The 20812-nt window shown below is 49.6% G+C and overlaps 1 protein-coding gene across 1 annotated transcript in view; it reads left to right on the forward strand.

Annotated features, from left to right (window-relative positions):
• Nucleotides 1-20812, forward strand: part of TIAM1 (TIAM Rac1 associated GEF 1) — a 144831-nt gene that overhangs the window by 104712 nt on the left and 19307 nt on the right. The window contains 5 exon segments of the mRNA XM_030971910.1: nucleotides 113-217; nucleotides 2200-2281; nucleotides 6356-6442; nucleotides 9380-9604; nucleotides 16739-16842. Coding sequence (XP_030827770.1) covers nucleotides 113-217; nucleotides 2200-2281; nucleotides 6356-6442; nucleotides 9380-9604; nucleotides 16739-16842 — 603 coding nt within the window.

The raw sequence follows: 20812 nt of genomic DNA on the forward strand, positions 1-20812 counted from the left end.
CAGGAGCAGCAGGTTGGTTCAGCTTTCAGGCAGGAGATGGTGCTGGAAGGTGCTGCTGTGAGGGTCAGAGAAGAGGGAATCCTGCTTTTCCAAAGGCTCCCTTCTCTTGCAGACACACCAGCTGGACTGCTCTGCTCACTACCTGCGCCTCAAGTTCCTGCTGGAGAACCAGATGCAGTTCTACGTGCCAAAGCCAGAGGAGGAGATCTATGAGCTGGTAATGCTGCCCACTGGGCTGGTGAGATGACACCGCTGTTAATTAGTGTTTGTCTGAGTTCTGGAGCACGCAGAGTTATGCTTTTCACTTTGCAATTACGGCGCTTTGCAGACCATGGCAAATTGGCCTTCAGCAAAGGGATCTCTCCAAACCTTTCATCCTGTGCTGGTGTTTAGCTCACTTTTTGTCTGGAGAGAGAGGAGGGACAGCCACAGGCAGTGTGAAAGTCACTCTGAGGTACATGGAAGCTTAACTTCCCTCCAAGTTGTCTTTTCCTGTTGTTCACGTTGTCCATGGAGGTTTTACAGACACGCGGAGGTTTTACAGGCAGCACACTGTCTGAGTTTTAAAGAGGGGGAAAATACACAAGTTGTTGGGTGTTTCTTGGGTTTTTTTCCTGATGGCAAGCTAAAGATTGAGGTCAGGAAGGTCTGGAGTTATGTGTGAGAATATACTTCCCTAATTGCCTCAGCTGGCTGTTCTCATCTCGTTCATCTCGAAAGCAGACTTCAAAGGAATTCTGCCACGAGAGATTAAAAAAAAGGCCAAACAGGATTAATGTCATGCTTTAACTCTGTGATTCTACACAGGCATGCTGTAAACCTTTTTAAGGTCCTTTTCATTGGTGGCTGGCTTACTTATAAAAAGTAAAACTTTGCTAGTTATGGAGGTTTTGCTCGTTTAGCAAAGGACTTCTGCGATTTTCCATTAATGCTGTCAACAACAACAACAACAACAAAAAATAGTGAGAAAGTGCTAGAGGGAGTGCTAGGACTGGGAAGTGTGATAGAGTGGGGAAAATGAAAGCTCAGAGGAGACAGCTTTTGGCTGTCGTTGTCTGGAAGGACTTTGGGGACGTGTGTTGAGAGGGTGTAGGATTGACAGAGTCATCACTTACTGTTATTCTGAAAAGCTGTAATTAACCCAAAACTCTGTCAGTGGGGCTGTGCAGGGAGTGGTAGATTTGGGTGCTGCAGGATGGTGTCTGATGTGGGGATATCAAATCAAAACACTTTGTTTGCTTCTCGTGTAGGCTTGTTTGGGGAGAACATGGAGTTAATTCCGTGGGGCTGTACCTGTTCTGAAATACTGATTTTTGCAGTGCTGATAGAAGCAGGAGATAAAATTACATTTTTATCAGGGAAACCTTTTACAAACGAGCTCCTCTTCTTTTCTAAAGGAGTAGTTTAGTACTGCAGTCCAAAGACTGAGTTTCAAAATGTTAATTATTGCAAATTGCGTTTTTACACGCTCACAGCAGCGTGTAAACAGAATTAATATTCACCTGTGGGTTCTGTTCACCTGGGGCTATGATTTTTTCCGAAGACAAAGGCTGGTTTGTTACTTCAGTGCTGAAAGGCAGGGGGATTTGCAGCTGCATGGAGGGACTTGTGGGCTATTGCCTGGTTGTGAATTCGTGCTGGTCTCCCAGGAAGGATGTTAACGACCATTTCAAACACTTGGGGGCTTTCCCTGGTACAAATAAACATCAAGGTGTTAAAGGTGAAACGTCAGGCTGAGCTGTAGCAAATCTGATAGTCTGATAATGAAGAAACGTGTTTAAGAAACAAAATCACTCCTTGTGATTGTAATGCTGTTGAATAATTGAATTCCTGCAATGTGTTCATTAAAATAATATAAAACCTGAAGCTATTGCTTCCTGTAAATTAGGAAAACAGGAGCAGAAGCTGTGTTTCTCGTGCACCCAAGATGGCATTGACTGAGGGAAATAAATGCATGCTCTGTTTTGTGGTGGGGGTGGGAAAACACTGCTTCCTCCTCTCTAACTGTGTTCCAACAGCAGAGCTGAGTGACACTGCTAATGCCTCTCACACAGGTGGAGAGAAACTGATAAATGATGACCACAGTCCCTCTCTTCTGCCTGTAATTAAAAACCAAAAATCTGTTCCAAACCATTGCAATTGATGTGTCCTCCCACAGTAACATATTTTTGTGTTTGTTTTTTTCCCCCCTCTATTCAGCTGTACAAGGAAATAGAAATCTGTCAGAAAATTACCCAGCACATTCAGATGGAGAAGTCTGACGCATCCTCTGATATTTATGGTGAGTTTTGTTTTGCCTGTTTCCCTGCCTTGTTTTGCTGTTCCTCCCCAGTCAGTTCTAGCAGGTTCTTGCCTGCTGTTTACTGGGGTACCTGAAAGGTCTCTTGAGCACAGTGAGAGAAGCACTTGTGATTGCTGAGCCACCCCAGCAGCATTCACCACTCCTTCCTCCTCATCCCGCTCCTCACTCACTCCTTCCTCCTTGCCCCCTCCTTGGGGGGCACAAGATACCTGAGTCCTGTGGCCAGGCACCTCCAGAGAGGCTCTTTGGCTTCTTCTCACCTGCCAGGGGCACCCAAGGTGGGTTCCTGCCTGCCCCATCCTTGCTGAGGCTGGGCATGCCTGGCTCCAGGGTGTCCCAGGGATGCTCCAGCCCTCGAGGATGTCCCAGGCAGAGCTGTGTGAAACGCAGAGCAGGAGAAGCTCTCCCTGTGCAATTTCAGCAGCATCTCCCATCTCTGTGCAGCTCACACTTGTCAGCTTTCAGGTATTTCAGGTTACAGCCCTCCAGCCTGGTGAGCTTGCCCTTTGGCCTGGCAATTCCTATTCTGCAGTGTATTTTAGAGTTACAGCCTCCCCCACAGGAAGCCAATCTGCATCTTTTTGCTGTTTATCTAAATATTCTGCTTTAATGACTAGAATGATTCTGAATCCCCAAACTGCTTATTATTCAGCTGCAGGCCATTGGAATATTGAGCTGTGCTGCAAAGCAGTGGGACTGACTGGGGCTTGAATATTGCAGGCCTAAGAAAGAAATATTCACCAGCCCAGTGATGGTTCAGGGGTCATATTTATGGAGAGTTGAGCTCTCATAGCATTTCCTGTTTATTTATTTTTCTTCTTTTTTTTCTAAAGGATAAATGGAAAAAAAAAGTGAAATGCATTGTGAGATGAGATGAGATCAGCTGTGTGAGGTGTGGGATGGAGCTGTGCAGTGCTCTGACCCTGCAGCAGGGAGTGCTCAAAGCACCCCAAAAAAGCTGCCTTTTCTCTCATTGAGGGAAAATAGCCAAATGTGGTTTGCCTCTAACTGGCAGAAGGATTTCTGTGGTCTGTGTGTGTCTCCCTGTGTGTCCATCCAGTGGGGAGTGTGTGCTGAAATCACAGTCCTGGAGCAGCTGAGGCTGGACAGGGCCTTCAAGATCACCTCATTCCAACACCACATGTCAGGGAGAGCTCACCTGGGAGCACTCTGTGGTGTTTCTGCTCCCAGCAGTGTCTGTGGCTGTGAGAGGCACTCCTGCAGGGTCTGGCAGTGCTGATCTCCCATGGGATGCTTTGCTGATGGCCTGAGCACAGATGTTCTCCCCTCTTTGGTTGGCACTCTTTTTTCTTTGCCTGTGAGGGCAGGAATCAGTGAGAATCCTTGGATTCCAGCTTGTGGAATGCTGGCATGTCCCCCGGCAGCTGGTTGTGGTGGGGGCTGAGGGATTATCTGGAGGTGGATTTGTTCAAGGCCACGTGCACTCAGAGATTTTTGTTCTCCTGCCATCAGAAGTTTGCAGTGAAGAGAGAAGGCTGTGCCAGGGTCAGCACCCATCTCTTCCCACCTGTGTTTCAGAGCCCATGCACAGTTTGATGGCAATGTTTTTTCATGTTTTTGGCAGCAGTGCCAGCTTATGCAACCGCTGTGGCTTCCACCCACTCCTGCCCTTCCTGTCGTGTGTGGAGCCCCTGTGGAAGGCAGCCAGGTGGAGCTGCACATCCCTGCTGTCCCCGTGTGTGTGCAGCCTGCACAGCCCTGGGCTGAGGTGTCTGTCACCTGAGTGCACGGCAGGGAAGCTCTGGCACTGCAGTCCAGCCACTGTCACAGCTGGGCAGGGGTTAACTGTGAGTGGGAGATCACCACTGCCAGGCTCTTGCCAGCTGCCCATCTCTCATCTCTTACAGCTGATGACAACCTGTGTAATTGCTCCTTGTGCCCTTTCTGCCAGGAGTAACTGCAGGATTTATGGCTATGGCTCAAAGATGAATGCAGAAGTAACCATGTGTGCATTCAGGCCTGATGGATTGAAGGAGGCAGAGGTCTTCTCGTGGAGGAATCCTAGAATCCCAGAATTCTGCGGGTTGGAAGGGACCTTAGAGCTCATCCCTGCCATGGCAGGGACACCTTCCACTGTCCCAGGCTGGCCTTGGGCACTGCCAGGGATCCAGGGGCAGCCCCAGCTGCTCTGGGCACCTGTGCCAGGGCCTGCCCACCCTCACAGGGAACAATTCCTTCCCAAAATCCCATCTAAACTGCTCTCTTTCAGTTTGCAGCCATTCCCCCTCGTCCTGTCGCTCCAGGTCCCTGTCATGAGTCTCTCCCCATCCTTCCTGTGGGCTCCCTTCAGGAAAGCTGCATTCCCAAAGCTTCTCTTCCCCAGGCTGAACAGTCCCGGTTCTCTCAGCCTTTCCTTGTAGGAGAGAGGGAGCTTGGGGTGCTTGGACATGCTGATCTCCTCCCAGTGAGAGCCTGAGCTGCCCCTCAGCCTGGTTTTAATGTGTGAGGTAAAACAGCATTTCAGTTTAAAAGTGCTCTTAGGAGCCGGGGCTTTGTGCTGACTCAAACTGCAGCCTTGGGCACACTCTGCTGTTTTTCCAGGGTTTTCCAGGTAGGCTTTGTGGTGATGACAGCCAATAACTACTCTGTTTTACAGCTGCTCTTTTAGTGGGGGGTTCTGCTCTCTGCCAAAGCTGGTGTGTTGAGTGAGCTTCACAAATTTCACTTGATTCAGCCCCAGGAGCTCGCAGGCAGGTTCCAAGTAGCTCAGTAAGTCAGGAAAGGCCATATGCTTCTCACTTCTGAGCTGCCACGTTCTTCCCCCTCTTTCCTTCTTCTTCTTTTTAAATTGTATTTTATTTTTAAATCATGGATGAAAAAATAACTCTCAGCCATAAGGATCAGCTTGAAAGGAGTCCTCTAGTCAGGATAGGCTCCCAGCACATCTGCACTGCTTGGCTGGTGGCTGATTCCATGTCAAAACAAACGACTCCCCCCAGAGGTTTGTAAATGTTTTTCTAGGCTCTAGGAAAAGAGAGAGCAAATGGTTGCCTGCACTCATTTAGGGAGTAATGAAGTTTCAGAAAGGCAAATGTTCTGCTTTAGATAACTCTCCACAGTAAATAAACAACCTGCATTTAGCTTGGGGGATGTATTTCCTTTACAGTTGTTATCTCACTGTGTCACCCACAAATGGCAGGAAAACCCCCCAGCCCAGAGCTCCCAGTGCCATTTGCCCTGTTTAGAATGAGGCTGTGTCAGCACTTCCACTCCAGGGCTGCTCTGCAGGTCTCTGGTGAGCATGAAATGTGTGCCAGGCTGAGCCTGGGCACATGACAGGCTGTGCCAGCAGCAGGGGCAAAGGGAAAGGGGCATTTCCACGTGAATCTCCAAAAGCAGAGGTCAGCACTGTGTTCTAGCAAAGGGAAAGGGGCATTTCCACATGAATCTCCAAAAGCAGAGGTCAGCACTGTGTTCTAGCAAAGGGGCATTTCCACATCAATCTCCAAAAGCAGAGGTCAGCACTGTGTTCTAGCAAAGGGAAAGGGGCATTTCCACATGAATCTCCAAAAGCAGAGGTCAGCACTGTGTTCTAGCAAAGGGAAAGGGGCATTTCCACATGAATCTCCAAAAGCAGAGGTCAGCACTGTGTTCTAGCAAAGGGAAAGGGGCATTTCCACATCAATCTCCAAAAGCAGAGGTCAGCACTGTGTTCTAGCAGGAGCTGTTGTGCCCTGCCTCAGTTTGGGGTGGCACATCAGCTGTGGCTCTCGGATTCCCAACTTTGTCCCAAACCAGGGCTCTGTGCAGCTTTGGTCTGCAAACAGCAAAGCCTCCTGGAGTGACCTTTGATGGCAAGAGAACTGGGGGTCTGTTCCAAGGCTTTGCAGCTGTGATGTCCTCAGATGTGTCTGCAGATAAGTGGTGTGTGCACTCAGAAATTCAGCTCAGGTTTTTGTTAGAGCCGCTTTCCCTGCTAACTTTGCTGTTGTGAGGGGACGGAGAGGGGAGGGATTCCCACCTGCTCAGGGCAGGGGCTGGGACACCCTGGAGGGGGCTGGCTTCCTCTGAGCACTCCTGGTGTCTCCCCAGGTTTCTCTCTGTCCTCGGTGGAAGAGGAGGGGATTCGCCGGCTCTACGTCAACGGCGTCAAGGACACGGGCCTGGCTTTCAAGCAAGGTAAAACACCCCCAGAGCCCTCCCAGCTCAGCCCCTGCCACACAAATACAGGGGAAGGCTCTCCGTGCTCCCTGCGGTGGGATTGCTGCCTCTGGTTGTGCTCCCAGCCTTTGCAGGGAGCGTGGCAGCACCTGGGGCAGGGGGCAGCAGGGACAGCCAGGCTGCCAGCTGGGTCTGCTTTAGTGCAGCTTCTCCAGGCTGAGGCCACTGCATTTGCCATCCACTGCCCCCCTGCTGCACAGCTGGGCAGCTGGAACCCACCGACATTCTGAACTAGAGCTGGGGACCATGAGGGGTGACAAGAGTCTCATCTCTTCGTAACCATTGCTGTGTGCAGAGCCCCCAGAAGCACTTCAGAGCTCTCTTGGAGAGGGTTTACGTGGCCTTGCAGAGCTTATTCAGCTCTGGCCCTTGCCAAAAGCTGTTCCAAAGGCTGCTGCCCCCCTAGGGCTGGTGCTGAGCCCGGCACTGTGCTGGGCCAGCCCAGCTGGTGGAGAATGCCCTGGCAGTTCTGTGACCCGGGCTGGTGGGGCTGGGAGTGAGTGGCCAAAGGGGTGCACTGGAGGCAGGAGCAGTGGTCAGGGAGTGGGGACAGCCTGGAGGAGCACCCAGGACCCCACACAGGTGTGTGTTAAACACGCAAAGATTCCTGCTCTGTCCTGTCCCTCAGCCCCGCAGCGTTCCCTGGTTAACAGGAGGGATATCCTGCCAGGAGCCCTGGGCACGGGCTGGGGGGCTCCCTGCCAGGCTGCCCCAGGGAGGTGACACCCCGTGGGCTCCTGTGTGGAGAAAGTGAGGGTCAGGCGAGGGTGGCTGGGGGTTTCATCAGCGCTCCCCTGGTGTTGGTTTTTTTGGTGCCTGCTGGATGTGTGAGCACAGAGTGCCTCCTGCGGGGCTGCAGTGCAAGCACAGGCGCTGGGAGCAGCTCAGGGATGTGTGGCTGCCCACGGCTGCCCTGGAAGGGCACTTCTGTATGGACAGCAGTCAGCAGGGTACTGGGACAAGATTCCCTGGGGTAGCAGCAGGAAGGGAGGAAAACCCTCTGCGCCTCCCATTACGTAAATGCATTGTCTGCATTTGACTGCCCTCCATCAGATGAGATGCTGCATTTCATTTTCAGTCTTTCCTCCAATTAGCAGACTTTTGTTTTCTCCTGGTAATTTCTGTGGTTTATCCTTTTTGTTTTTTCAGTTGGGCTGTCTTAGCAGGGAAGGCATTCCTTATTGGAATGGGAGCTCCTTGATTGCACTGAGATGGACGTGAGGCTTTATCCCAAACGATCCAAAACAAAGGCTGCAAAGAGTAAATGGAGCCCCAGATCCAATGTTTGTGGTTGCAGGCCTATTAGTGTGCTACTATAATGCCACAGAATCACTAAGTAGAATAAATTAAATAATGTGGAATGCTTGACTTGCCTTGTTTTGTCCCTCTTTCAGCTATGATTTTACAGCCCATTTACTTTGTAGCTACTCTATCTAGTGCGTGTGATTCTCCCTGAAACTGCACACCACACAGGAGTTTCTGGGCACAATTACATGCATTTAGGGAGATCTCCATTTTCCTAAGGAAGCTCCCTCCTGCAGAGTGGATCAGTACTCCTGGAGGGTTCATCCAGGCTTTCAGGTTCATCCAGGCTTTTAGGGTGCCAGCACATGGCAGGGATGGTCACCCCTGTGCTGTAAATTCCAGCTCTCATCCCTGTAAGGGCAAGGGTGGAGATGGGGCTGGTCCAGCAGCCGGGGCTCTGGCGCTGCTGTTCCCTGCTGTGCTGCTGCCTGCCTGCCCCAGGGGTTATTTGGGATTAATTTTGGGATTAAACCCCTCTGCAGCTCGCCGTTGCTGCTCAGGGAGGGCCCAGCTGGCCGTGGGGAAGGTCAGGGTGGCCTTGTCACCTCGGGGAAGGTCAGGATGGCCGTGTCACCTGGCAGGGCTGCACGCTGCCCTCAGCATCCCTGTCAGGGGACTCAGCTGCTTCCCTGCACATCCCCTTCTCCCTGGGGCGCTGCTGCTGTAAATAACTGCTGGAAGCAGGCTGGCAGAAGAGGCAGGACTAGCTGAGCAGGGCTCAGATCTGCCTCCTGAGCAGCCCTGTGCTGCCATGGAGTTCAGGAAGGGTCGCTGTGTTGTGGGGTGCAGCGTGCACAGCGGCTGTGCCGTGAGGAGAGGGGGGATCAGTTGCTGCTGACACCTTGTGAGGGATGCCTTGGTGTCTGCTAAGGAAGGCAGGAGCCTCCCCTGAAATGGAAAATGCAAACCCCCTCCCTCCAAATTGCTATAAATTTTAAATTAAGAGGGCTCTCAGGCAGATATGGGAGCAGGAATAACAGTTCTTTACTAGGGAAGAAAAGAAAAAGATAAAATGAACCTAAACCAACACTGCCAGAGTCAGAACCCAACCTGACACCCTGTGGGTCAGGGTGCTGGCAGCAGTCCCATTGGAATTGTGGCTCAGCCCTCCTGCAGTGTCAGGGGTGGTTCTGCTGGAGCAGGGATCCTGGAGAAAGGTGCAGTCTCTGCCTCTGGAGATCCAGGGGAAGAGGCAGCTGCTGCTCCTCTGGGAAATCCAGTGCAGGAGCCGTGCTGGTGTTCCAGAATCGCCAGATTATATCTGGGTAGGAATGCTTGGCTCCTCTCTTTGGGCTTGCATCTCCCAATGGGATGCTGTAGCTCTTATCAGCCATGCAGGGACATTCAGTGGTCTCTTATCAGCAGATGTGGAAGAAAAACGGCAAGTAGAATACATCTTGCCTTCCAGTCTGGGACAGGGGACTTCCTGGGCACTCTGCTCTTAGGGTGCACTGGAGGAGCAGCCAGACAGCAGAGCTCACCAGGTCCATCACATCCCAGTGTCGTTGCAGGCATTCATGATTATGTCTAGCCACAAACAGCATCAGAGCTCCCTGCTGTGTGAGTCTGACCCGTTCCTCTGTGTCTCAGGCCTGAAGGCTGGGGATGAGGTGCTGGAGATCAACCAGAGAGCTGCAGAGGAGCTGGACTCGGCGCTGCTGAAGGAGGCGCTGGCGCAGCCCTCGCTGTGCCTCACCGTGCGCACCCACCCCGAGCCAGAGGAGGCCCAGAGGCTGGGCCAGCCGCCCCCACGGCGCCCAGAGAACCCCCCCGAGGCCGGGGACAGCGCCCTGCCCTTCCCTGGGGGCAGCCAAGGTACGGGGGCAGCACACACACCGCTCCTGGGGGCTCATTCCCTGCTGGGAGGCAGGGAGGGAGGGCAGCTACAGCCTGAGCTGGGCATGGGGCTCACAGGGGTGCCCTTTATTCTGGCAAAGACATTCCAACTATCAGCACCAAGCTGGGCTTACCTGCAGCATGTGGTATTTTCTGAGTCCCCCAACAAAGGGAGGAAGGATTGATGAATCCAACTCCATGTTCTCAGAAGGCTAATTTGTTTTATCATCTATATTATATTAAAGAATGCTATACTAAAACTATACTAAAGAATAGAGAAAGGACACAGACAGAAGGCTAAAAGATAATAATGAAAACCTGTGACTCTCTCTCCAGAGTCCAACACAGCTTGGCCCCTGATTGGCCAATAAGTCAAAATAATTCACAGCAGAAACCAATGAAACAATCACTTGTTAGTAAACAATGTCCAAACACATTCCAAAGCAGCAAAACTCAGGAGAAGCAAATGAAATAATTGTTTTCCTTTTCTCAGAGGCTTCTCAGCTTCCCAGGAGAAGAATCCTGGGCAAGGGGATTTTTCAGAAAATATGGCAGTGCCAGCAGTGTGCAAAAGTTATCAGGCTCCCAGCTCTTGGGCGGGCTGTCTGGCTTTCTCCTTATCAGAGAGATCTCCCAGGTTCGGTGTCTTTGGCTGTGTGACTGATGTGCTGGACTAAAGTCCTGCACTTAGTCAGTTTTTATGTACCAAGTCATTCACTGATAGCAGCTGATGACAATCTGTGCCCACTGGACCACAAAGTAAGTGAGAAGTGTTCTTCTCAGCTTTTCTGGGGAGTCTTATTTGCAATTTAAACATTGAAATGCAGTTTTGCTATGGTAAATGATAATATATATTCATGATCTGAGTAAGGACAGTTTTCAGTCTATCATGAGGGAAACAGGAAAGGAAAATTTTTGTCCTAGCTATATATAGGATTGAAATAGCCACCAGATGCTTTAGCTGTTGTGTTTAGCCTCACAGTTGGAAACGATCACAATTCAGGAGCTGACGGGATGTTCAGGGATTGTAGCTGAGTCTGAGGAGAGGTGCTGGGTGTAAGGCATAAGCTGTGACTCTTGATTAACCTTCTAGAGGCAGCATAATGTGAAGTGGATGCCCAAAGATAGCTCATTTCAAACACAGCTTAGGGAAAAAATTGATCTTAAACAAGGAATGTGGTTCTCATGGCTACCTGAGAAAATTACAACTTCACTACAGTAGCATCATCACACAAAAGAAATAAGAAAGGAATGATTCAAATTCTGTAATTTATGAAATTTCATTAGGTAAATGGTGGAGATGATGGGAATCTAAGGAGGGAAGGTGTCATCAGCACAGGCACCTCACATCCAGGGACAGTCACAGACCCAAGTGCTCCTCCTGGGCAGCTCAGAGGGTGCTTTTCCCTCTGCATTTGCCCTCAGGATCTCTGTGTGGCAAGGGCAGGAAGAGTTAAAGCATTCTGTGTGCAGTTTGGGGCACCACAACATAAGAAAGGTCTCAAGCTGTTGGAGAGTGCCCAAAGAGGGACACGAGGGTGGTGAAGGGTCTGGAGGGCACACAAGGAGCAGCTGAGGGCACTTGCAATGTTCAGCTGGAGGAGAGGAGGCTGAGGGCAATCCCACTGGGGTCTGCAGCCTCCTGCAGAGGGGCAGCTCCCGTCTCTGCTCCCTGGGAAGGGCTGGAGCTGTGCCAGGGAGGGCTGTGTTGGGCATGGGAGGTGCCGGGCACTGCCCAGGCTCCCCAGGGCTCCAGGGATGCTCAGGGGGGGATTTGGGGTGAATGTGCAGGGCCAGGGACTGAACTGTGTGGTCCTGGTGGGTCCCTTCCTGCTCAGGAGATTCTGTGGCTCTGTGATTCTCCCCCTCTGGGGTCAGCCAGGAGCACAGGGGCCCTGTGTGTTTGGTGAGATGCACAAATAACTCGGGAATGTTTTAAAACGCCAGAATTCAGGGGTTGACGTGTGCAGGTGACCCCAGAGCACAGTGCCATGGGGAGGGACGTTCCTGCTCACCACACGGCCCTGCTGGCAGAAGATTGATCTATAGCAACTGGGAATTGTTTGCCACAAGTTTGGTTCCTGAATTTCTACCTGCTCCTCTAGGTCTGAACACAGAAGAGGACACTGGTTGTACCTCTTGCTTCAGGGTTTTTTGGATCATTTAAAATACAGGAGAAATCAGTGGAATTAAGAATTAGGTAGTTTCTAGGTAATTAATACTGTTCTGAGCTGAGACTGGCTTTGGGGAGTGTGATATCCATAGCAAGTGGAAAAGAGGGAGCAGGAAAATCTTCCACACAGCTTATTGCAGATCCTCCTGAGGGGACTGCTCAAGGCAGCCTCGTGTAAGATGTGGACTACACCTACACAGGCAGTTACAATTCAACATTTTCCTGAAATTTTCCCTTTTTAATCTGCATGGAAGCCTTCCCAGTGAGGCTTTTGTGCTGGAAAATCGAGGTAGTCTTGCACATTCTCCCAGCTGGCCACAAGGTGCCCCCATTGGCTGCTCAGCAGCAGCTTCTCACAAGCCTCTTGTCTTTGTGATTGTCACTGAAACCCTGAGTGCTGGGGGCTCAGCTTTTCCCTGGGGTGGGTGTGCCCTGGGAGCAGAGGGTGGGAGCTGGGATTTCTGTGCTCACAGAGCTCTCCCAGCACTCACATTTCTCCTGGAGCGTTGGGCTGGGCTCTGTCCCTCCCCAGAAGGAGGGGAATATTTTTTCCAGCCAGCAGGAGGAGTGCGCGTGTCCCTGCAGCTTCTGTAGCTGCCACATGAGATAATTTGGGATGGCTTAGCCCAAGGTGGCAGTGAAATCAAGGCTCTGCACCCAACTGTGTGACTGGGAGGCAGCTGGTCTTCCCCTCCCATTTCCTTTTGTGTTTTATTGAAACCTTTCTTTCCTGCCCCTGTGCTTTGTCAGGGATCCATTACCTACATGACATTTAAAATGGGATCTGTGCTTGTATTTGGGGTATTGTGGTGTTATCTTAGATTTTTGTTCATCTTAGATTTTTGTTGATCTTAGATTTTTGTTCATCTTGGATTTTTGTTCTTGGCTCCACAGCATCTTGCAGAGAGCAGTCAAGTATGAAATACCCACTGACCTATTTATTTGTGTCCTTGTTGGTTGCAGGCAGCCTGGCTGGCCAGGCAGGTCAGCTCCATGCTTTCTGCTGGATGCTTTTTGGTTTATGGGACACAGATTGAGTCTGTGGCTGAGGAACTGCAGCCCCTCCCAGCAGGGTGACAGTGCCAGTGGCACACACAGCACCTCATTTTTGTGTGAGGCAAATGATTTTGTGTGTTTTCAAAGTATGAACTTTTTTTTGAAAATTTTTTTATATAAGTACTTTTTGGGTTTTTTTTTGAGGAAGAAGCTGTCCTGGTGCCTTGCTGCTCAATGGGAGGTGCAGAGGAGCAGAGCAGGGATGTGTTTGACCTCTCTGGGGTATCTGCCAGAGCTCCTGTTAAATCTGACATCTCTCACAGCTCTTCAATCATCTGGAACTGCCTTGCACATGCTGAGCTTGGGGCTGGAGGTGCAATTCAGCTCTGTGGCCGTGGTTTCTTCACTGTGTTTGCTCAGCAGCTTGTTCTGGAGGTGACCTTGGGTTTGTATCTGTGACTGATGTGAGAGCTGCCATCCTGGGCACCACGGATGCTTTCCCCATGGAGCTGCACTGCCTTTCAGAGCCACAAGTTTTGTTCCTTTCATCTGTTACTGCTTTTCCTGGCTCTGGTTCTCTCCTGTAACACAGCCTGCATACATTTGGCTGAGGGGGATTAGCTCTGGTTGTGTCTGAACCCCAGAGCAGGTTTTCCTGATTGTCCCGAAGAATCAGTGGGGTCTGTGTGCCCTCCCCACGAGGAGTGTCCTGCTCCTCTGGGTGCAGGGAAGCAGAGCTGAAAGCTGGAGCACAGCCTTGGATCTCCCCACACCATCAGGAAGGTGTTCTGCTCTTGGAAGGGGATTGGGAATGGGATTAATACCCAGATTTGTTTGTTTCACTCCCTTCTTGCAGTGTGGGGCAGTCTCTGAGGTTTAGGCTTTGCCTGGCCCTGGATTTTGGAGACTTTTAGCATGGGGGATCATGTCAAGCATATAAATCTCCATGCAGAATGGATAAAGGCTGAAAAAGAAAGTGCCCCCCTGTCTGGGATGGGTGTTTCAGTCTCCTGGATAGGAACAGGTGGGTTTTTCAGGGAATTTGTTGTTTTGTGGCTCAGGGAGCAGCCAGAGGTTGGAGTTATTAACACACAGGCTAAATCTGTGCTGTAAAACTGAAACAAACTCCTGCTGCACTGTGAGAACAGCCACTGGTTTTCATTCCATCCTCGTCCATCACAGGCCCCCTTGGGCTGAGTAATTTGGATTTCAGAACCAGCTGAGGCCACCAGTGACCCCAATTTCTTCAGGGTTATTTTCACGGGGCTGATTTCAGACTTATTGTAGCCCAGTTCTTGTGCTTGATGTGACAATTCCGGGGCACTTCCTGCAGCAGCCACCGGAGGGCTTTGGGATCAAATTCCATTTTCCATCCCCAGTTCCCCAAATTGCTGCGGTGCTGCCTCGCCCTCTGGCGGCCTCCGGTCCTGCACAGGAGGCGGGGCTGGTGTTCCCGATTTCCCCATGGAAATGAATCCCTCCTTCCCCATTTCCCCATGGAAATGAATCCCTCTTTCCCGATCTCCCCATGGAAATGAATCCCTCCTTCCCCATTTCCCCATGGAAATGAATCCCATCCCCAGCATCCCAGGGCACGTGCTCCTGTCATAGCTCAGTGTTTCAGAGCTAACCAGAATTCTTCTGCAAGGAAGAAAAAAAGGACATAGTCCCATTTTACTGCGGATTTATAGGTGAAATGCCATCTTAAATGAAAATTTAATCCGAGACACCATTCCCTAACAAATCCTGTCAAAAATGGTGCATTTAATGGCAGAGCCTCTTCAGTGAGGCACTCTGTTGTCATAACAGGGCCATTCCCTGGCAGCATTTGGATTAGGGAAGCTGCTGTAAAACTGCCCAAATAGATGATATTGGGGTATTGGTATTTTTATTATATATTGATATATAAATTCATTATATATCAATATAATATATATAATATATTTATAATATATATTATTATATATCAATATAGTATACATATTGATATATATAATATATATTTATTATACAAATATATATATATTTATTGTTATATATTGATGTTTTTGAAGCTTAGGCATTGAGGTGCAGGATTCCTGGTGTGTATTTTCTGTTAGCAGGGTGCACACTTGGAGCTTTGTGCTGCAGCTGGCAGAGCTTGGCTTGGGATATTTATTCCCATGGCACTGAAATAAATATATAAATAGTAAGAAATAAATATATGGCCTGGCAGCAAAAGGAGGCTTGAGGAGAGGTACCACACATTGTGGAATTCTCATTAAAAACTTGAGTTACCCCAGCCCTGACAACTGGAAGCAGCAGTCGTGGGAAATTGTAGCCAAGTGCTGAGCTGGTGCTGAAGCTTTCCATGATTTTCCAGACCTTTAAGCCCCAGCCCCTTTGCTCCAGTGATAGAAAACTTCCTTCTATTGTGCTGGTTGTGGCCACAAGTGGGGTTGTTTAATGGGCATTGGTGACACTATCCCAGGTGTGACACTGCTCAGGGGCTCCTGTGTCCTCCCTCTCTGCTGGGGCCACACACGGGGGTCTGACCCCCTTTTCCTGCTGCTTTTTTGCATTTCCCCTTCTCATTCCTGCATGTCCTGTGAAGGCAGCAAGTGGCAGTGGTCAGGGGAAGGAAAGCAGCACACTCACTCTCCTGGCAGAGCTAAATAAGGATGCCCAGAGCAAAAAGCAGGTGATGGAATGATGCTGACAGAAGTGGGCCGGGAGCTGGGAGCTTTTCACAGGCAGGAACGTGCAGCTTTATTGCTCTGGCTGCATTTAACAAGCAGCAGATCAACCTGCTCAGGTCCCTGCTGGCCAGAGACATCAGGAACAGCCTGAGCACACGTGCTGTGTGCCTGCTCCTGTGAGAGATTCCTGTCTGCTGGCTGAAAGTGCAGGAAAAGGGTTAAATGGGGCTTTGGCACACAGGAAGAGGAAAAGGGGCGGCTTAAAAATGATGTGAACAAATATTATTACCTTGGTTTGGGCTGAGAAACAGCTGCAAGGTGCATTTCACACAGTGAGAGAAAGGAAATTAATTGCAGTGAAAAAACACAGTCTGGCCCACACAAATTAAGGCACATAGCAGTTATTTGCTCTGGGTTTTTAAATGGACACCTTGAAAATTCTTTTTCACACGTTAATAGGGAGAGCAGAAAGCTGATAGTGAGATTTGATAAAATCTGGGCAAGGCTCAGAAAACTGAGCTTCTTACAGAAAAAACACTTCTTCAGATAGATTCTGTGTTGCCAAACAACCCCTCCAGGCACATCTTTTTCCAAGGTAAGCTCTCCCTTTTCAGAAGAGGGGCCTGAGCTCTGAGCTGCCTTTCATGTCCTTTCCATTTCATCAGTGCCCAGCTTGGCTCCATCCCAGCATGCAGAATATGTTCTGAAGTTATTTCCAGGTTTCTGAACTCTGGCTTTTCCAGATTACCTCTGGCCATAACAAAGTGGGAAATCTTGCACAGTCATGCAATTTATTTTTAATAACGGGGTCTAAAGCTTGCCTGAACAGCAGCTGAATGTTGGGTCCTGACTCCTAAAAAGGTCTAAAGCTGGGTTTGTTTCCTCAGCAGGTGAGTGTGTCAGGCTAGCAATGCAGGAATGTCCCACGGGAGCCAGGGCAGGCTGGCCAGCACCAAGAGCTGCACACTCCCAGTTTCCACGTGAAACCACTGGGGTGGAAAGGTCCTTGGCACTGCTCACCAGCCAGGCAATGCAGGCTGGATGTCAGGATTTCAGTGCGACCTTTTAGCCTTATCTCTGAACCTGTACTTGCCAGGGAGATGATGTGTGCTTGTAACCTGTTTGTTTTTACACCTGTGCTGCACGCCCTCCTCGCAGGTCGCCTCTGGGTGTTGGTGTTCCATGGGAGCTCCACGGTTGCAGCGGGTTTTCCTGGGGATTTTGGGGAGCTCTGGCCTTGTTCTCACCCCTGTGTTGCTCTGGCAGGACACTCCCTCTGCAGTGACCCCGACAGCTCAGCCGAGGTGGCCCCGGAGGAGGCGGAAGCGCAGGACCTGGAGTCGTCGGACGAGGCCGAGAAGATGAGCAAGGTGAGGAGGCTCAATTTCCACCTGTGCTGGGAAAATGCTGCTTTTACTGTGGAGGTGTTTCTGGATGATCCCAGATGGGAGCTGTGAAGGTGTTTCTGGATGATCCTGGATGGAGCAAACCACAGCTTTGGTGGTGGCACATCACCCGCTGCCTCTTCAGCAAGATCCGTGCCCTTTTTCCAGGGTGGGCTCACAACTCCAGTACCTGTGATAATGTTCCCCGCAGAGTTTGTAAATGGGCTGGTTTGTCACCTCCATCCCCACAGCAGCTCCACTAAACCACGTGGATTATTAGGATTTCTAATTCTTTCTTGATTGCTAGGCTTAGGACAAATGTAAATGAAACTGTATTTCCTTACAGCAATAGCATCGCTCCCGTGCAGGTGTCTAACTGCAAACTAATCACAGCCAATCCCCCTCAAACCGAAGCACAACTCTGCAGTTATAGCTAAGAGCTTGTGCAAATGGGTTGCTAATTGCCATCGATTTTCCCCAGCGGTTGGTGGTGACAGTAGGTGATGATCGGTGGCTCCTGAGGCACAATCCAGCAGATTATCTTGATTGCTGTGAGGTATTTGTGATAGAGGTGATGCTGAGAGCTTACAGCTGTTTTCCTCCACAGTTGAGGTGTAATGAGAGTTAGATCTCAGTTTGTTGGTGTTTCCCCTCGGTGCCTGTTTTCTGTCCTGTTTAACCGAGCTGTGTTGTGGTGAGCCCTGGGCTGGTCCCTTGCTGCTCCACTGCAGAGAAAGGAAGGAAAAGACCTTGGCCCCTTGTTTCCTGAGCCCTTGTGGCACTCCAGCCTGGACTCGTGTCCTTGGTAGCCACACAGTGGAAGTCAGATACAGGAAACCATGAAATGCTCACAGGGAAGGGGAATACCCTTTGTTTCTAGGTTTCATTGAGGAGCCACTTCTTGTAAGTACACGTAATTTCTGCTTCAGTCAGCGGCCATGTTTGTGGATACTTTGGGGTTTTTAACTGCGAACTTCTCTTTAGTAAGTGGAGATGTTCGTTGATAGTTTAGGTTTTTAAACTAAATTTCTTCTCCAGTAAGTGGAAGTGTTTGTTGAAACTCTGCAATTTTTAACTGTAATTTTCTTCTTTAGTAAGTGGAGATGTTTGTTGATTTTTGGGGATTTTTACCTGTAAATTTCTTCTTCTGTCAGTGGAAGTGTTTGTTGATAGTTTGGAGTTTTAACTGTAAACTTATTCTTTAGTAAGTGGAAGTGTTTGTTGATAGTTTATGAATTTTAACTGTAAATTTCTTCTCCAGTAAGTGGAAGTCTTTGTTGATAGTTTGGGATTTTTAACTGTAAATTTCTTCTTCAGTCAGTGGAAGCGTTTGTTGATAGTTTGCGATTTGTAACTGTAAATTTCTTCTTCAGTCAGTGGAAGCATTTGTTGATAGTTTGCGATTTGTAACTGTAAATTTCTTGTTTAGTAAGTGGAGATGTTTGTTGATACTTTGTTATTTTTACCTGTAAATTTCTTCTCCTGTAAGTGGAAGTGTTTGTTGATACTTTGGGATTTTTAGCTGTGAATTTCTTCATTAGTAAGTGGAGATGTTGTTGACAGTTTGGGATTTTTACCTCTGAATTTCTTCTCCAACAAGTGGAGATGTTTGTTGATAGTTTGTGATTTTTACCTGTAAGTTTCTTCTTTAGTCAATAGAAGTCTTTATTGATAGTTTATGAATTTTAACAGTAAATTTCTTCTCCAGTAAGTGGAAGTGTTTGCTGATAGTTTGGAATTTTAACTGTTAACTTCTTCGTCAGTAACTGGAGGTGTTTGTTCATACTTTGTTATTTTTAGCTGTAAATTTCTTCTCCTGTAAGTGGAGATATTTGTTGGCAGTTTGTGATTTTTAACTGTATATTTCTTTAGTAAGTAGAAGCGTTTGTTGATAGTTGGAGATTTTTAATTGTAAATTTCTTCTTTAGTCAGTGGAACTGTTTGTTGGTACTTTGGGATTTTTAACTGTAAATTCTTTTTCCGGTAAGTGGAAGTGTTTGTTGATAGTTTGTGATTTTTAACTGCAAATTCCTTTATTCGGTGGAGGTGTTTGTTGGTACTTGGGGATCTGTGACTGTAAATCCGTGGGATTTTCCCATGCTGTGAGCAGAGTGTGTTCTGTCGGAGGAGGCTGTGGCAGAGCAGCGAGCACAGCTCGTGGCTGCTGGCGAGTCCCTGCTCTCCATGGGTTTTCCAGGGCTGTCCCGAGCTGTGCCACAGCCTGGGGGGTTTTGCCCATCGTCTCCTGGGTGCTCAGAGCTGGAATTGCCTGCACAAGGATTACCCGATTAGCTCTGCAGCTCAGCAGATTGAGTCAAACTGAGAAATGGGTGTTAGCAGCTTTAGTGCTGAATATTCCCTCCTGGAGGAGTAGCTCCCAGCTCTGAGGAGCCCTGCTTTCCAACAGGAGGAGCTCCTGCCTGCCTGGCTGTGAAATGTTGGCATCACTGAGTGTTTCCTTTGGGATACAGAAATATGTCTCTGTATTTATGGGGGGTGAAGGGGAGTGAGGCTTTTCTTTTTCTTCTGTTTCAAGCTGCTTGGAATGGTCTCCCACAAATGAAGGACACAAGGACCTATGGAATTTGCCTAACATCCTGAGTTGGCAATCTCAGGGATGCTGCTGTCCCTGCTCTGTACTCAGTGCCTTCCTTGCTGACTGCAGAAACCCCCAAATTATCCTGCAATGCTGGTAGAAAATTCCAGTGCATGACAGTGGGGAAGAAAACAAGCTCAGCTGAGGGTTCTCCTAATCCCTTGGCTTTTCTGTGTGCTTGGGAAGCTGATGTGCATGGGAAGGAAGGATTCTTGCAGTGTGTGCTTTCCCATGGGAAGGCACAGACACGAGGAGGAAAACAAAGGTGTTTTCCTGTCCATGCACTCCCCACCTTTCCATGCTCCTGGGATTATGGCACAGCAGATTAAGGTGGTGTCCTCAGGGCTGTTCCACAGGGGTGAGTTATTTCTGTCCATGGCAATACACGGGCAAGGCTCTGCCCTCGTGCCACCTTCCCCTTTATCCCATCCTGCTCCCAGCCGTGCATGGTGGAGCTCAGGAGAGACTTCCCTTTTTGTTCTGCCCTTTCTGGGTACAGCAGGGCAGGAGCACTCCCATCCATTCCCCCTGGTCAGCAGGGGAATGTTCCCATTTTAGCAGCAGCAGAGGCAGCGTTAGGAGATCCCAGAGCAGTCCTGGGGCAGGGCTCCATCCCTGCCCAGGGAGCCCTGCAGACAGGGACAGCTTCCCCAGGAAGCTCCCTGGCTCTCCAGGCAGCACAGAGATCCTCGGGCACATGAATGATTGATGGGAAGAGGAGAGGAGCGAGGTGCTCGCAGCCGCCTCCCTCTGCTCTCGTAGCACAGGCTTTGTGTGAAGGTAAGTGGGGGCAAATCCCACCAAGAGCTGCCCTTGGGCCCTTTACCTTTGCCAGGCGGGTGGCAGGGGGCTGTGGGACGCAGGAGGCACTGGGATGTGTCCTTCCTCCTCGTCCTCCTCCTGGTGCCTCTGTCCCTTCCCCCAGCCCAGCATGTGTGCACGTGGGTGTGTGTTTCCTTAGGAGTGCTGCTTTGGCTTCTTAATCTGCAAAAGCCTCCGAGCTGTGGTGGTGCTGAAGGATTTGGAGGTGCAGCAGGAGCCCTGAGGACTCCTCCCTTTTCTGAGAGGCTTGTCTTGTGTATATCCTAAAGGCCTGATAATGCAGAGCTTTCTTCTCCATCTCTGCTGTCAAAGCAAGGATTCCATTATATGGAATAAGGGAAGATGAGGTGTGTGTTTAGTAAAATACTGGAAACCCTTCTCCAGGGTGGGCTGAGGTGTCAGTGGTGTGGGATAGCTGCTGCTCTCTGGACTCACTGCCTATCTAATTTCACCTCTTATCTCTTGGGGTGACATCGATGTGAAGGGTGGCGAGCAGGGCGCTTTCCAGGTGCAGCTGGCCCTGGCCTGAGCTTTTCT

This window comes from Camarhynchus parvulus, chromosome 1, assembly GCF_901933205.1.
Source record: "Camarhynchus parvulus chromosome 1, STF_HiC, whole genome shotgun sequence".
Taxonomy (NCBI): domain Eukaryota; kingdom Metazoa; phylum Chordata; class Aves; order Passeriformes; family Thraupidae; genus Camarhynchus; species Camarhynchus parvulus.